The sequence below is a fragment of the Callithrix jacchus genome, chromosome 4, assembly GCF_049354715.1.
Source record: "Callithrix jacchus isolate 240 chromosome 4, calJac240_pri, whole genome shotgun sequence".
Classification (NCBI taxonomy): domain Eukaryota; kingdom Metazoa; phylum Chordata; class Mammalia; order Primates; family Cebidae; genus Callithrix; species Callithrix jacchus.
Genome location: NC_133505.1, coordinates 89123990 through 89141350, shown reverse-complemented (window position 1 = coordinate 89141350; position 17361 = coordinate 89123990). Strand labels below are relative to the sequence as shown.

At 37.6% G+C, this 17361-nt stretch overlaps 1 protein-coding gene across 46 annotated transcripts in view; it reads left to right on the top strand.

Annotated features, from left to right (window-relative positions):
• The window catches only part of SNAP91 (synaptosome associated protein 91), a 155515-nt gene that overhangs the window by 131455 nt on the left and 6699 nt on the right, over positions 1–17361 (top strand). For all 46 annotated transcript variants that reach the window (XM_078369676.1, XM_078369647.1, XM_078369657.1 and 43 more), the window contains 4 exons: positions 3503–3533; positions 4430–4541; positions 14698–14781; positions 15471–15575. In XM_078369676.1, the coding sequence (XP_078225802.1) occupies positions 3503–3533; positions 4430–4541; positions 14698–14781; positions 15471–15575 (332 nt within the window). The remainder of the gene's footprint in view (positions 1–3502; positions 3534–4429; positions 4542–14697; positions 14782–15470; positions 15576–17361) is intronic.

Below are 17361 nucleotides of genomic sequence, written 5' to 3'. Positions count from 1 at the left end.
TGTTTTTATCAGGTTTGTCAAAGATCAGATGGTTGTAGATGTGTGGTGTTTCCTCCAAGGCCTCTGTTCTGTTCCATTGGTCTATATATCTGTTTTGGTACCAATACCATGCTGTTTTGATTACTGTAGTCTTGTAGTATAGTTTGAAGCCAGGTAGTGTGATGCCTCCAGTTTGTTCTTTTTGCTTAGGATTGTCTTGGCTATACAGGCTCTCTTTTGGTTCTGTATGAATTTTAAGGTGTTTTTTTCCAGTACTGTGAAGAGGGTAATTGGTAGCTTGATGGGGATAACATTGAATCTATAAATTACTTTGGGCAGTATGGCCATTATCACAATATTGATTCTTCCTAACCATGAGCATGGAATGTTTTTCCATCTGTTAATGTCCTTTCTTATTTCCTTGAGCAGTGGTTCATAGTTCTCCTTGAAGAGGTCCTTTACATCCTTTGTTAGTTGTATTCCTAGGTATTTTATTCTCTTTGTAGCAATTGTGAATGGGAGTTTGCTCATGATTTGGCTCTGTTTGTCTGTTATTGGTGTATAGGAATGCTTATGGTTTCTGCACACTGATTTTGTATCCTGAGACTTTGCCGAAGTTGCCTATCAGTTTAAGGAGATTTTGGGCTGAGACAATGGGGTCTTCTAAATATACAATCATGTCATCTGCAAATAGAGACAATTTGACTTCCTCCTTTCCAATGGAATACGCTTTATTTCTTTTTCTTGCCTGATTGCTCTGGTTAGAACTTCCAATACTATATTGAATAGGAGTGGTAAGAGAGGGCATCCTTGTCTAGTGCTTCTGTACAGCAAAAGAAACAATCATTGGAGTGAACCAGCAACCAACAGAATGGGAAAAAATTTTCATAATCTACCCATCTTACAAAGGTCTAATATCCAGAATCTACAAAGAATTAAAACAGATTTACAAGAAAAAAACAACCCCATCCAAAAGTGGACAAAGGATATGAACAGACACTTTTCAAAAGAAGACATATATGAGGCCAACAAACATAGGAAAATATGCTCATCATCGTTGGTCATTAGAGAAATGCAAATCAAAACCACATTGAGATACCATCTCATACCAGTTAGAATGGTGATCATTTAAAAATCTGGAGATAACAGATGGTGGAGAGGATGTGGAGAAATAGGAACACTTTTACACTGCTGGTGGGAGTGTAAATTAGTTCAACCATTGTGGAATACAGTGTGGTGATTCCTCAAGGACCTAGAAATAGAAATTCCATTTGACCTAGCAATCCCATTACTGGGTATATACCCAAAGGATTATAAATCATTCTATTATAAAGACATATGCACATGTATGTTTACTGAGGCACTGTTTACAATTGCAAAGACCTGGAACCAACCCAAATGCCCATCGATGATAGACTGGACAAGGAAAATGTGACACATATACACCATGGAATACTATGCAGCCATAAAAAACAATGAGTTCATGTCTTTTGTAGGGACACGAATGAATCTGGAAACCGTCATTCTCAGCAGACTGACACAAGAACAGAGAATCAAACACCACATGTTTTCACTCATGGGCGAGGGTTGAACAATGAGAACATGTGGATACAGGGAGGGAAGCATCACACACCAGACTCTGTTGAGGGGAGGCTAGGGAAGGAACAGTGGGGGGTGGGGAGACTTGGGAGGGACAACATGGGGGGAAATGCCAGATATTGGTGACGGGGCGACAGCAAATCACTTTGCCATGTCTGTACCTATGCAACAATACTGCATGATCTGCACATGTACCCCAGAACCTAAAGTATAATTTTAAAAAGGGTGAAGTTTATGGTATATGAATTATATCTCAATAAAAATGTTTTTATAAAACATTTTTCAGTGTAATCTGAGGCTTCTATTGAGACTGCATTGCAGTCTTGCCCAATCACAGTTTCTTGTCTTCTCTTTCACAATAAATCTCCTGCACAATAAATCTTCATCCCAGCCTTTTCTTCCCAGGAGACCTAGCTTGCAGCAGAGGCTTAGGTCTTCAGGTTCCCATCCCCATCTGCCTTGAAATTTGACAAGGGATTTATGTATACATATGTAAGATACATTTCTGCTTGCTTTTGCTTTTTCACATAGACAAGCATAAATATCTGATTTAGGTTTTTAATCACTTAATACACATAGATTTAGTTTTATAGTCTAATTGAAAAATAAATTTTAAAATGAGTTTTGTTTTTTAAAAAAGAAAAAATAGCTAACATTATAGGTAATCATTTCTATATTTAATGTTCAGTTAATATATACCTTATTCTATTTTGTAATGCCAAGATTTGGTCAGAAATAAATATTAATTTCATCTTATAATACATTGACTCTACACCTGATTAGGGCTGTTGTCCTAGCTATTTCTTCTGCCTAGGAAGCTCTCACCCAGATCTCTGCTCAGCTTTGACCCAGTCTCACCTCTGTGAAGCCTTCCCCAAGCACTCTGTATAATATTCTCTGCCCTCATGCTTATCCTACCCCTTCAACCCAACTTATTCTGCCCTTCCTTTTCATTTTTCCATAAGCTTTCCATATCCTATATAATTTACTTTCTGATTATTTTGTCATCTGTCTGATACCATAGGAATGCAAGTTCCTCCAGGATAGGGCTTTCCTACTGTTTTCTTCACTAACATGTCCCAAATGCCTAGGACAGTGCCTGGCGTATGTAGATGCTCAAGAAATATTTTCTGAAGTAACAAATGAATTCACATTAGAGCAGATTGATTAAGCCAACTATGTCAAGGGATTCACAGAGCCACTAGAAGGACATATGGACTCAGCACATCATTGTACGCACAGCTGACATTTATTACAGTAGTATAGGAAGGATACACAGCTGATGATAGGGGGAAAAGACAAGCAGAATCTAGAAGAATCCACATGCAGACTTCCTTAGGCTCTATCTCTCCCTTGAGGTGAGGAGCACAGTTTTCACCCAGCAACAAAACTGCAGCAGCATGTATGAGACATTTTTGCCTAAAGAAGACCTTTAGAGACTCCACACCCAGAGTCTTTATGGGACACTGATTATGTAGGCACTCTCTGCTTGGCATGTGCCAAAATTCCAGACTTGCAGAACGAAAGTGCATATTCAGCATAAACCATATCATTTGTACAAAACAATTTAGGCACAGTGATTCACCTTTATCATTTGGGGAAAGTTTTATCCCATTGTAGAGAGCAGTTTACTAGCCAAGTTCCCAGATAGCAGCCTTTCTAAAATAGCAGCATCAAACCAACTATGTTTGCTCTTTTTGGACACCCGTTGACATTAAAATGGATTCTTAAGTCTAACATGAAGTAAAAGAAAATCTTTAATTTATGAAAATATGTCCAAATATAGTTCTTTTCTGTATTACTGAATGCAGTAGTTCCTAGGCAAAATATGGGCTTTTTACAGACTTCTGATTGTTTGATATTTTAAATGTCATATCATATAACCTTATTATAGAGATTTATATTCTTTTTTATCCATTTATAGATCTTGGAATTTCTGGTACCACATCAAAAAAGTAAGTGTTTCAGAATTATCTGATTTCCTTTTGACAGTATATTTGTATTCATTTGAGACTATCAAACATTTTACACATTGGAGTAATTATTCATTCTCATGCTAGATAATTTCACAACTGGTTTTTATATCATTTCAGATTTTTGTTGTTGTTATTCTACTGGAAGCTCCAAACTGTTACTTTGCAATGAAAATGAATAATCTATTTCAATCTGCAAGATTGTCACTAAGTTATATCTAGAAGTATTTGGGAATTGTGGTTTGAATATTTTAATAGCATTATATTCTAGAGTCATTACCATAGTTCTATCCATCATAGATTTTTAGAAGTTTTTCATGGAATATCAATTGTAAGGAAGGATAGTAAAAATGGTAAACATTATATCCTTTTTTAGATGTATATTTTGTCATTGAAATTGAGACAAATTTTTCAGTGATTGTGTCTTATGAACCTTGTAAGGTAGGTTGCAGTCATGATATAGTTGTGTGAAACCTTCTGCTGAACCCTCTAAAAGCCTGAAAGTGCCATCATCAATGCATCTTAAATTCAACCAAATATAAGTGTACAGTATATATTATATATTTATTTGCATTTTTATTATCAAATGAATTGAGTTGGATTTTCCAACATACTTAATAGAGGATAGGAAATTCCTATGATTATTGAGGTCCAAACTCTAAATGATTTTTTTTTTTCAAATGCTCTTAAGCTGTCTTAGATACAACATGGTGATATTCCTCTGTAAGTTTAAACTGCTGTCCTTATTACCATACCACTTGACTCAAACAAACTGCTTTTAAACCCAAATAAAATAATCTAAGGAGCCACACACCGATTTTTTTTCTGATTTGTGTTTTTTGTTTGTTTGTTTGCTCGTTTTGCATGGTTGATTTTAGGGGAGATCTTCAATGGAATGCTGGAGAGAAAAAGTTGACTGGTGGAGCCAACTGGCAGCCGAAAGTAGCTCCAGCAACCTGGTCAGCAGGCGTTCCACAAAGTGCACCTTTGGTATGTAGCAGTCAGAGCCCATAGCAGTCAGAGCTCATAGCAGCACAGGCAGTTTGCCAGTTTCCAAGTGGGTAGAGTAGGGTGCATTTTGCTAACTTAGATGCTGACTGTGTGCTTATTCCTCTGCATTGAAGAAATAAGTAAGATGCAAAAGTTACCAAACTGCAGATTCCATTGACTTTATATTTAATAAAGATTATGACCTTTTTAAAATTTTAAACATCTTAATATTTATACTTCCATATTTGTAAAATTATGAAAATGATTTATCAAAAGCATTTAATATCATTGATCATTTTATCTGTCTTATCATATTTCTTGCCCAAGTTTTCTGATTATCTTACTAAGTAATAACTTTTTTTCTTACCAGAAAGATTGGGCAGTTTTTTATTGTGTAAGTGAAAGTTAATTTTAAAATCCTGTTACTTCTATTTACCATTTAAAAATTGGAACTACTCACACCATCTTTTCTATAAGGTTTAATGGATTTTATTTCTGTATTTTAAATTTCTATTAATATATTAATACTTCCATTCACTCTGGGAAAGAATGTATCATTGGACATAAAGATTATTGCTTCATAAAATTTGCTGACACAAAAAGAACATGTTTTTGGAGGGCAAAGTGTATAATTTTTCTATATCTGCTCCATGTTTAGCAAAACTAGGCTAGTCACTCTTTCTCAAACTTACTGGCAGTTTTCTACCTTTTCTTATCACCTCCACCTGTGTAAATCATACCCATCTCTAAGGCTTTCTTGATATCATTCTTTGGGTAAATACAGCCATTCCAAATGGAAGAAATTGGCCAAAACAAAGGGGTTACAGAACCCTTGCAAGTCTGAAATCCAGTGAGGCAGTCAAATCTTAAAGCTCCAAAATGATCTCCTTTGACTCCATGTCTCATATCCAGGTCACACTGATGCAAGAGGTGGGCTTCCATGGCCTTGGGAAGCACCACTCCTGTAGCTTTGCAGGGTATAGGCCCCCTCTGGCTGCTTTCACAGGCTGGCATTGAGTGTCTGAAGCTTTTTCAGGCCCACAGTGCAAGCTGTCAGTGGATCTACCATTCTGGGGTCTGGATGATAGTGGTCCTTTTCTCAAAACTCCACTAGGCGATGCCCCAGTAGGGATTCTGTGTGGGGGCTCCAACCCCACATTTTCCTTCTGCACTGCCCTAGCAGATGTTCCCCATGAGGGCCCTACCCCTGCAGCAGACTTCTGCCTGGGCATCCAGGTATGCCCATATACCTTCTGAAATCTATGTGGAGGTTCCCAAACCTCAATTATTGGCTTCTGTGCACCCACAGGCTCAACACCACATGCAAGCTGCCAAGGCTTGCAAATTTCACCCTCAGAAGCAACAGCCCAAGCTATATCTTGGCCCTTTGAGTTATAGCTGGAGTGGCTAGGACACTGGGCACCGAGTCCCTAGACTGCAAACAGCAGAGGGACCCTGGGCCTGGACCACAAAACCACTTCCTTCTACCCCCCATACCTCCGAGTGTATGATAGGAGGGCCTGCTACAGAGGTCTCTGACATGTTCTGGAGACATTTTCCCCATTGTCTTGGTGATTAACATTCAGCTCCTCATTACTTATGCAAACATATGTAGCCAGCTTGAATTTCTTTTCAAAAAATGGGATTTCCTTCTTTTTTTTTTAGATGGAGTCTTGCTCTGGCGGTTGGAGTGCAGTGGCACAATCTCAGCTTACTGCAGCCTCTGCCTCCCAGGTTCAAGTGATTGTCCTGCCTCAACCTGTGGAGTAGCTGGGACTGCAGACATGCACCACCACGCCCAGCTAATTTTTGTATTATTAGTAGAGATGGGTTTCACCATGTTGGCCAGGATAGTCTTAATCTCTTGACCTCGTGATCCACTTGCCTTGGCCTCCAAAAGTGCTGGGAGTACAGGCATGAGCCACTGTGTCTAGCCAGAAAATGGGATTTTCTTTTCTATCACATTGTCAGGCTACAAATTTTCTAAACTTTTACTCTCTGTTTTCATTTTAAAAACTGAATGCCTTTAACAGTACCTATGTCACCTCTCAAATGTTTTGCCACTTAGAAATTTCTTCCATCAGATACCCTAAATCATCTCTCTCAAGTTCAGTGTTCCACAAATCTCTGGGGCAGGGGCAAAATGCCACCAGTCTCTTTGCTAAAACCTAACAAGAGTCACCTTTGCTCCAGTTCCTAAAAAGTTCCTCATCTCCGTCTGAGACCACCACAGCCCACATTTTCCCATCTTCTTCTGAGCCCTCTAAACTGTTCTAACCTCTGCCTGTTAGCCAGTTCCAAAGGCACTTCCACATTTTCAGGTATCTTTTCAGCAGTGCTGTACTCTACTGGTACCAATTTACTGTATTAGTCTGTTTTCACACTGCTGATCAAGACACACCTGAGACTGGGCAATTTACAAAAGAAAGAGGTTTCATGGACTTACAGTTCCATATGGCTGAGGAGGCCTCACATTCATGGTGGAAGGCACTGAGAAGCAAGTCACATCTTACATGGATGACAGCAGGCAAAGAGAAAGCTTGTTCAAGAAAACTCCCCCTTATAAAACCATCAGATCTCATGAGACTTATTCACTACCATGAGAACAGCACAGCAATGACCTGCCCCCATGATTCAGTTACCTCCCACCGGGCCCCTCCCACAGCACGTGGGAATTCAAGATGAGACTTGGGTGGGAACACAGCTAAACCATATCACCCAGCTTTCTGTGTGAGGCAGTTTGCTAAACAATGAGGCCATTAACCCAGAAGCGAACAAGGAAAAAGCACTTTAAAAGTAATATTAAGTTGAAGAACTCCCTTGGCTGTCACCCACCCTGAGATCAAGACTTAACTGTGCAAAGTTAAGAATTCATCAAGTACTTAATTAACAACTGTTTTGCATCTTTAGTATGACAAAGCTGCCAACTGATTGGTAGGCACTTTCACAGACTGATAATAATGTTTTGTTTTTTTGACCCTGAACTCCTTATTTTTGTTTACGAAGCAGAAAATTTTTAATTACTGGTAATTAAATCTTAGAAAGTTAAATATGGAAAGTATTAGTATAAAGTATCCATAGCAGCTTATGGAAAGAGAAATTAGAACAACAGAAACTATTTATTACAATGAAGAGTTACATGAAGTTTTATTTCCTTATTTTCCTTAGCATTTTATGCCACAGTATAAAGGCTCTCTTATGCATATTTTATCTTTAGTAATTCTTAGTTTTATCTATATTCTTTTATAAATTCACTGCCATTTCCTCCACTTATTTTTTACAAAGCTCTTCTTTCCTAACAAAGCTGTGGTTTGTTTATACTTAAGAAATTATTCTGAGGGAAATCTGGCTTTCTCTGACATGCCCTTTTACCCTGCCTCCCCATTTGATCTCTTCCATCCTTCTATTCCTTAATAGTCTCTTTCTAGGAATACTCAAGAAAAAGAAGAGAGACACCAGAAACATGTGCTTTAGAAGCAGCAAAGCAGTATTTCCAAATTTTCCTGGTAATCTACAGGTCTTTGCTATTGAGAAGGAGATAAAAGATGCAGATTTGGGATGGGGGATCTTTTTAAAGTTTGTATTAATAGATAAGAACTAAGATTACTTTTCCTCACTGATTCTAAATTTCCCTTAATTGCTTCTTAGAGGTACAGCTATAACATTTTTCAGATCACAGAACCCAAGTTAGATCTAAAAACCTTAACAGGACTTGAATATTGAACTATGTCTGCTGGCAGGCTCTGTGGAAATGGCCATCAGGAGCCCTATGCTTCCTGGGTTACTTATTTCTGTTTTACAGTGCACAGCAGACCTAATAAATTTTTATCAAAGTGGGAAGATACTTGCAATTCAGAAATACATGCATTTGGCAGGAAGATCACTGTTAAAAGAAAAGCTTTAGACAAAATAAATTTAACAGCATTGAGCTGGGTATGAAAACCCACCCATATACTTCCAGCAACAGAAGCAGGAGGGTCACTTGGGACCAAGAATTTGAGACCAGCCTGGGCAGCATAGTGAGAACCTCTCTCTAGAAAAATTAAAAAGTTAGCTGGGTGTGGTGGCACATGCCTGTAGTCGTAGTTACATGAGAGGCTGAGGCAGGAGGATCACTTGAGCCCAGGAGTTTGAGCCTGCAGTGAGCTATGATTATGCAAGTTTAACAGAGTTTATTTAAGCAAAGAATGATCCATGGATCAGGTAGCACTCGGAAACAGAAGAGGTTCAGAGAGCTCCAGCACAGCAGTGTGGACCATGAGCTTTTATTGGCTGATACGGAAGTACAACAAAATATATTTGGTTGGTCACAATAGAAAGACCCTAGTTAGAAGTTAGTTTGTTGATTTCTGCTTGACAAAGTTGCTAGTTAGAAGTTAGTTGGCAGTTTCTGATTGGTAAAATCTCTAGTTTCATTTTATTATGTTGGGCTTCATTTTGCTTACAAGAGAACTCAAGGTGCTAGAGCTGCACTAGTCAAGTGGCATCCCAGTTAAAATCTTATCACTACTGAATCTAAGAGTTAATCTCCCATTTTAGCAAAATGACTAACTCAGATAATTTCTTCAATTATTGGACCCACTTATTTGATAAGGAATTTCTGCAGGTTCCTTTTTCTTTGATAACTAATAAAGCCCTTTTCTCTTTCATAGCCTGAAGTCCTAATGATACAATTCAGGTCTGGTAAATAGCCTACCACCTCGCCTCTTGAAATGATGGGTAAAGCATTAATCTGAAATATAATTTTTATACATATTTTCTTACTTTCAAAAAAACTTTTATTGAGGTAAAATTCACATAACATTTAAATTCATTATTTTAACAATTTAAGTATATATTCAATGATTCTTAGTATATTTGCAGTATTTTGGAACCATCACCATTATCTAATTTCCAAATTTTTTCTCATCACCCCAAAAAAAGAAACACAGCCCCTTTCAATTTCCCCATACCCCTGTAGCCTTTTGTGCCTGGCTTCTTTTACTTAGCAGAACATTTTCTAGGTTTATCCCTGTTGTAGCATGTATCAGTACTACATTTTTATGGCTGAATATATTCCACTTCATGGATATGCCACATTTTGTTTATCCATTCATTAGTTGATGAACACTTGTATTGTTTCTATTGCACATAATAAATTGTTTTTATTATCACATGTAACTTTTCATATGAACATGTATCTTCAGTTCTATTTAGAATATACGTAGGAATAGATTTCTGGGTCATGTGTAACTCAGTGTTTAACATTTGAGGAATTGCCAAGCTTTTCCATAACAGCTATATTATTTTACATTGCCACCAGCAATACATAGGGTTTCAAGTTATCTGTATCCTCCCGATACTTGTTATTTTTTATTTTATTATTTATTATATCAGTCTAATGAGCATGAAGAGGTTTTTATTGTGGCACTGATATGCATTTCCCTAATGACTAATAGTGTTTAACATCTCTTCATATGTGTATTGATCATTTAAAGATGTATTTTTAAATTATATATCATATAAAGATATATCTTCTTTAGAGAAATGTCTATTTATGTTGCAGGGGAGGAAAAATTCTTTTTTCCTACTACCCTTCTAGACTCTCTGGCTGGGGCTGTGTACATTGGACTGACCAAAGACAAAAAGAATGAAACAAACAGAGGTTATTAGCACATGCATCATGCTTACACATGGGAGCACTTAGAGGCTTGATAAGAACATGGGCATATTTATGTAGCATCTTAGCAAAGGAACAGTACATTTTCAGAGAAGTCACAAGACAAAGGAAAAGGACTTTGACTCTCTAATGTGGCAAATATATGAGAAACTAATGGCTGTTAAAGGCTAGTTAGTAAAGTTTGTTATGCATTTTGTTCTGATGCCTTCTCCCAACTGATTAGGGTCTAAAGTTGTCTCTGGTGATGAACTTTTATCCCTGATAGAGAGGGGAAGAGAAGTATCTCTTTAAATTTATGTTCCAAATAGTGAGAAGGAAGAGCTTTTCTTGTATCTGCTTCTTTTCAGTAGCCTTCAGCTCAAAAAAATTATTATGCCAAAGTGTCATATTTTGGGGTGGCATATTCTACTACCCTACAACACTCTTAGCCCATTTTATAATTGGGTTGTCTTTTTATTGTGGAGTTGAAAGGGATCTTTAAATATTTGGGATACTAGATGCTTATCAGATGAATGATTTGTCAATATTTGTATTGTGTGTGTTCATTTTCTAGCGTCCTTTAATGCCCAAAAGTTCTTAATTATATTTAATAGATAAACTCCAATTTATTCTTTTATTACTTGTGCTTTTGGTGTCATATTTTAAAAAAATATTGCCTTATCATAGGTCTTGAATTTTTTTACCTTTATTTCTTTCCAGGAGTTTTGTAGTTTTACCTCTTGTATCTTTGACCTATTTTGAGATCTTTTTTCATGTGATAGGGGTCCAAATTCATTGTTTTGCATGTGGTAGTTCAGTTGTCTCAGAATTGTTTGTTAAAAAGACTATTCTGACTGGGCACAACAGCTCATACTTGGAATCCCAGCATTTTGGAAGGCTAAGGTATGTGGATTACTTGACCTCAGGAGTCTAATACTAGCCTGGGGAACATAATGAGACCTCATCTCTACAAAAAAATAAAATAATATTAGCAGAGTGCAGTGGCATGCACCTGTGGTTCTCCCTACTCAAGAGACTGAGATAAAAGAATTGCTTGAGCCAGGGAAGTGGAGAATCACTTGAGCCGGGGAACTAGAGGCCACAGTGAACCCTGATCATGCCACTGGAATTCAGCCTTGGTGACAGAGCAAGATCCTATCTAAAAAAAAAAAGGAAAAGAAAAGAAAGAGACTGTTCTTTCTTCATTAATTGGTTTTGATAACCTTGTCAAACATTAATTGATCATCTAACATATTGACTGGATAATTTAAGAAAGAGAAAATAATAACCACAGATGTATGGGTTTATTTTCAGACTCTTTATTTGCTTGTGTCAATCTATATGTCTGTCCTTATGCCAGTACCACACTGTTTTGATTAATGTAGCTTTGTATTAAGTTTTGAAATTAGGAAGTGTGAGTCCCCCAAATTTGTTCTTTTTCAAGACTGTTTTGACTATCCTGGTTCTCTTGCATTTTTATATAAATTTTAGGTTCAGATTGTCCATTTCTCCAAAAAAAGTGTTGAAATTTTGGTAGGGATTTCATTGAATCTGTATAGAAATTTGCAGATTATTTCTGTCTTAATATTAAGTTTTCCAATCCATGAACAAAGGATGTCTTTCCATTTATTTAGTTCTTCTTTAATTTTTTTCAACAATGTTCTATAGTTGTAGTGTTCAAGTCTCATATTCTGTTAAATTTATTTTTTAATATTTTATTGTTAATGTAAGTGGAACTGTTTTCATAATTACATTTTTTGATTGTTCATTGCTAGTTTCAGAGGAACTCTGCACTGAGTTTTGTATATTGGTCTTGTATCCTGCAACTTTGAAGAACATGTTTATTAGCCTTGACAGTTTTGTAGTATATGGATTCTTTAGGGATTTCTGCATATAAGAAAGATCATGTCATCTATGAATAGAGGTAGTTTCAATCTTTCTTCCCATCTAGATGCCATTTCTTGATTTTTCCTGCTAACTGCCCTGACTTAGAACTTTCAGTACCTCCTTGTCTTGTTCTTAGGGAGGAACCCTTCAGTCATTTTTTTCAGTCACTAAGTATGATGTTAGTTGTGGGCTTTTTGTAGATACACTTTATTGGGTTGAGGTATTTCCCTGCTATTTCAAGTTTGTTGAGTATTTTTTGCCTTGAGAAGCTGTTGGACTTTGTCAAATGCTTTTTCTTCATCTATTGAGATGATCATTGTTGGATTTTCTCTAATTCATTCTCGAGGTCTCCCTTAAGAAAGGGACTGCAAATTCTCATCCTTTCCTGACAGGCTTCCAAAGCAGGTGGCTGTTTACAATGTGCCTTTCATGGCACATTTATTGTGGTGGGCAGCTTCATGTCTAAGGTGATTCTTTCACAGGAAGCTTGTTACACTGGCAAATGCCCTTGTGGCTCTTCTTTAATTTATTTCTACCAAGATAGCCACTCTCTAAGAGTTAGTTGTCAGTCATTTGAGATACAGATGAGGCATACAACAAAACACATGAAATTATAGAAGAAGTTTTATTACTTACAGATCCAGGGAGAAGAGGGCAACATATCAATGGGAAGTGGGGAGCCATCCAGGACACATGTGCTCAACCAGTGGGTAGAAGCAAAAGAGAGCAAAAGTGGGCCAAGACCTTTATTGGGGTCTAGGATATCACCCAAGCAGGTTTCCCACAGGAATTTAATTGGTAGGTTTACAACAAGCAGGCACAAGTTCCATGCAGTGACACTGACTAAGAGGTGGTTGTTGTGGCATATCTGCACAGCTAGGTCTGCAGAGTATAGGGGACCGTGGAGTAAGTCAAGTAGATTGTATCTAGCTATTCCATAGGGAAGGTGATGGTATAAAGCAGATATCTGGCTAACTACCTTAAGGAACTGGGAGGAGACAGAGAACTAGAAACTGTGTGGAGAGTGACTAAGCCCTGCTTCTGACATGAGAAAGTTAAAGATGTATCCAAAATAGATGCTGAGGTAACATAAATTATAAGAATTAACTATAATCATGCTTTTTTCTCTTTTATTCTATTAATATGGTTTATTGCATTGGTTGATTTTCATCTATTAAGCCAACCTTGCATTCCTGGGCAAAACCCACTTGGTCATGGTGCATAATCTTTTTAATATGCTGCTGGATCCAGTATGCTAGTATTTTGTTGAGAATTTTTTTATCAATATTCATAAGAAATATTGCTCTATAGTTTCCTTTTGTTTATGATATCATTGTCTGGCTTTGGTGTCAGGATAATACTGTCATCAAAGAATGATTAGAAAGTGTTACCCTTTCTTTCTTGTTTTGAAGAGCTTGAGAAGAATTGATATTAATTCTTTATACATTTGGTAGAATTCACCAATGAAGCTATCTAGTTATGGGTTTTTCTTTGATGGAAGTTCTTAGTTGTTGTTATTGATTTTTTTTAGAAACAGGGTCTCACACTGTCACACAGGCTGAAGTGCAGTGATGCTATCACAACTCACTGCATTCTCAAACTCTGGGCTGAAGATCCTCCCACCTCAGCCTCCTGAGTAGCTAGGACTACAGGCACACAACACCAAAATTTAGGCCCAGCTAACTTTTTAAAAATATTTTGTTGAGATGAAGGTCTCACTATGTTGCCCATACTGTTGTGTTGCTGGTTCTGAACTCCTGGCCTCAAGTAATTCTCCCACCTCATCCCCCTTAAATGCTGGGATTATAGGCATAAGCCACCACATCTGCCTAAAAACCTTGCTTAATATAAATTATAACTATATAGAAAGATTAGAATAATCCTCAAATGTCAAACCCAATACCCATTAGAGGATATAATGACAGGAAAAAATAAGCTTAGGGAAGTCTGACTCATTTCCAGTAAGGACAGGTCTAAAAAGATAGAGAGGAAGCCCAGTGTTGTGAGCAAACTACAAGCCAGCAAGTCCAAATTATGCTTTAACAGAGAACATCAAGTCTGTAATCTTGTTTATATCATTGGTGTCATGCTAGATCCATTTTCCTTTTTAAATTTGAAACTGAAATTTCAGATTTTTTTTACATATCCACTCATACATATTTGACATACATTCATCTTAAAATTATATTCTGTCATTTTAAAACCAAATTATGCTGGACTGAATACAGTGGCTCATGCCTATAATCCCAGCATTTTGGCAGGCCAAGGAAGGAGGATTGCTTGAGGCCAGGAGCATGAGACCAGCCTAGGCAGCACAGCATGACCCACCTGTACAAAAACTTTTTTAAAAATTAGCCATGGTGGCATGTGCCTGTGGTCCTAGCTATTCATGAGGCTGAGGTGGGAGAATTGCTTGAGCCCAGGAGTTCAAGGCAGCAGTGAGCTGTTATACTAGCATACTCCAGCCTGGACAATGGAGTGAGAGCCCATCTTTAGAATAAATAAATAAAAACCAAATTACATTGTTCTTTTTGTTTGTTTATTGTTTTGTATGTATTTGTTTTGTGTATTTTTGTGTTTTGTGTGTGTGTGTGTGTGTCTGTCTGTCTGTCTGTCTGTCTGTTTGTGTAGCAAGGAGCAGTACCTCCAACCAGTTCAGTTCCTCCTGTTACCGGGGCCCCATCAGTTGGACAACCTGGAGCAGGATTTGGAATGGTGAGTGATGACTTGTGCTAAAAATTGTAATCGACATTTCTAAATTTTTTGCCAAATCCCAAATTAGCAAGTATTCCTACAGAATATAATTCTTCCCACAATACAGTAAGTAAAACTTTAAAAGTTGTCATCTGCTTTAAACCTTAAGTAGTCTTCATATGAAGTGATAAAATCAATTATAAAAAAACTTAAGTTCTCCCATCAAATTAATTTCCATAGTACATTGTTACATCATTTTTGCTGTAATATTTACAAAACATAGCATTAGCCCAATCATAAAAACCAACCTTTAATCATTATACTAGGACTTTTTACTCACCAATTTTACCAGCCAATTTTAGGACCATCTTCATAAAGAAACAAATTTTTGTCTCTCCAAGAACTATGCTTAGAGAAGATGAATTATGGTTAGAGAACAACATAATTCTCCAAGAATAATGCTTAGAGAACAACAAAGCTTGGATGGGATGAGCAGACCATGTGGCCAACCAGGCTTATATTACCCACTCACCTCAGTGACTCTCTACCTCACAGTACAGCCTCACATTATCCCTAGTCAAAATTACAAATTATACTTTCTTGTAGTCCTGGATTCCTGAAATATTATCACAAGCGCATAACAGCATAACAGGTAGTGCCCTAGTGGGTTCCACTCAGGTTCTGAACCACTCTCCACTCTTTCTCCTCAGCCTCCTGCTGGAACAGGCATGCCCATGATGCCTCAGCAGCCGGTTATGTTTGCACAGCCCATGATGAGGCCACCCTTTGGAGCTGCCGCTGTACCTGGCACGCAGGTCAGTTTCTTGAGTGTCCACAAAACAATGGCATTAACTAACAAGTATTACATGCTTGTGTAGCAAACTTTTAAAAAGTATTTTTACCTAATGTAATCCTCATACTTGTTGCTTCAGAAGTAAAGGGAGCATAGAAGACAGATCTGCAAGTTTGAGATTTGGGGGATAAAAGTGATAGAAATAATTCACTGTCTTAAGATCCATCCATTGTCTTCCTACTTAATTCAAACTGATTCCTGAGGACATCCATACATTCAGGGCATCCAAGTGTCCCAGAGAAGTGATGCTTCTGGTCTGTAGTTTTGTTATGTGTTTCCAGCGTTAGCCAGAAAGGTTGGTGGCACAGTCCTCTAGACTGCCATGTCTGCCCAAGACTCATGACGCTAACTACAGTAAGTTTGCCAAACTGTAAAGTCTGTGAGAATAGTCCCTGTAAGAATCTCTTCACTCCAGACACAAGCCACAAGTTTTTGAGTCCCCAGGGCCACCCCCACTTCAGACTAGCTGCTTACAAATTTGAGGTTTTTCCATGGCCACCCTCAGGTTAGGCAGTTTTCCACAGCCACCCTCAGATTAAACTGACTCACAGAACTCAGGAAGTACTAAACTTATAAGAGTTTTATTGTAGTAAAAGGATACAAATTTGATCCAGTTATAGGAAGAGATGCAGAAACATCATCTGGGAAAGTTCTAGACATGAAGCTTCTTTGTCTTCAGAGGCAGGTTCTCCTCCGTGCATCATCGTGTGACAGTGCACATGCAGTATCGCAAGCTCACCTGAGCTTCAGTGTCCAGCATTTATTGAGGGCTCATTATGTAGGATCAGTTGATTGAATTGTTACCCATTTTGTTGAACTGAATTTCCAACTCCTTTTCCTCCCTGAATATCAGGCTGGTTTAATGTGGCCCAAAGACTCAGCCCTGAATCACATGGTCAGGCTTTCTGGCATGGCCAGTCTCCACTCTGAGTCACCTTGTTAGCATAAACTGTCAGGTATTGTTCCTGGAGCCCATCATGAGTCACAAAGAGACAGCTGCCATTTGGGAAATTAGAAGGATATAGAGGTTACCTTCTGGGCAAAGAAAAAAACCTCAGTTTAGGTAAAGCTAAATTCATTACTATACACTGTGTTCCTTCCCCTTCAAAAATGCCAAAATATATTACACTTTGCTGAACCATTTTGCTAGTCTTACTGATGAATCATGCTTTCCTGATTCCTCTTTTAAATTGTCTAGCTAAGGTGATGTTACATGTAGAACCAAAGAAATTTTCATCATGAGAAATTGACCTGAATGGAGTCAGGTCACCAAATTACTACTTTAGTAGCAGCATGCTTTCCAAATGAAATCAAATAGCTCAAATATATTTTAATGATACAAGTAAATGTTTTCAGTCCTGTAATATTTTTAACTTATCAAATAGGTGTTTATACTGTCTTATCCATGGAATACCCTCTATGAACTTTCTGAGTATACTTTAATCGCTTCTGCTTTCTTGATCCATCTCTAATTCCATCGACCTGTTCCCAAAATTTGCTTTCAACTTCTTCACTGTAACCCCCTAAAAGCAAAAGAGACCAAGAAATACAATGGTAAATGTTGAAAGAGAGAAATTTAGAATGTGAAAATCCCTAGCCTTCATGGCCATTACTGGCCATAATTGGCTTCAGGAGAAATTTTCTAGGCTACCTGAAGACTAATGAACCCTATGTAGAGTCGTTTTTGGGGACAGTGAGGAAAGTTTTGGGTATAATGGTTGAGGTTAAATATAACCTAGATATATTTA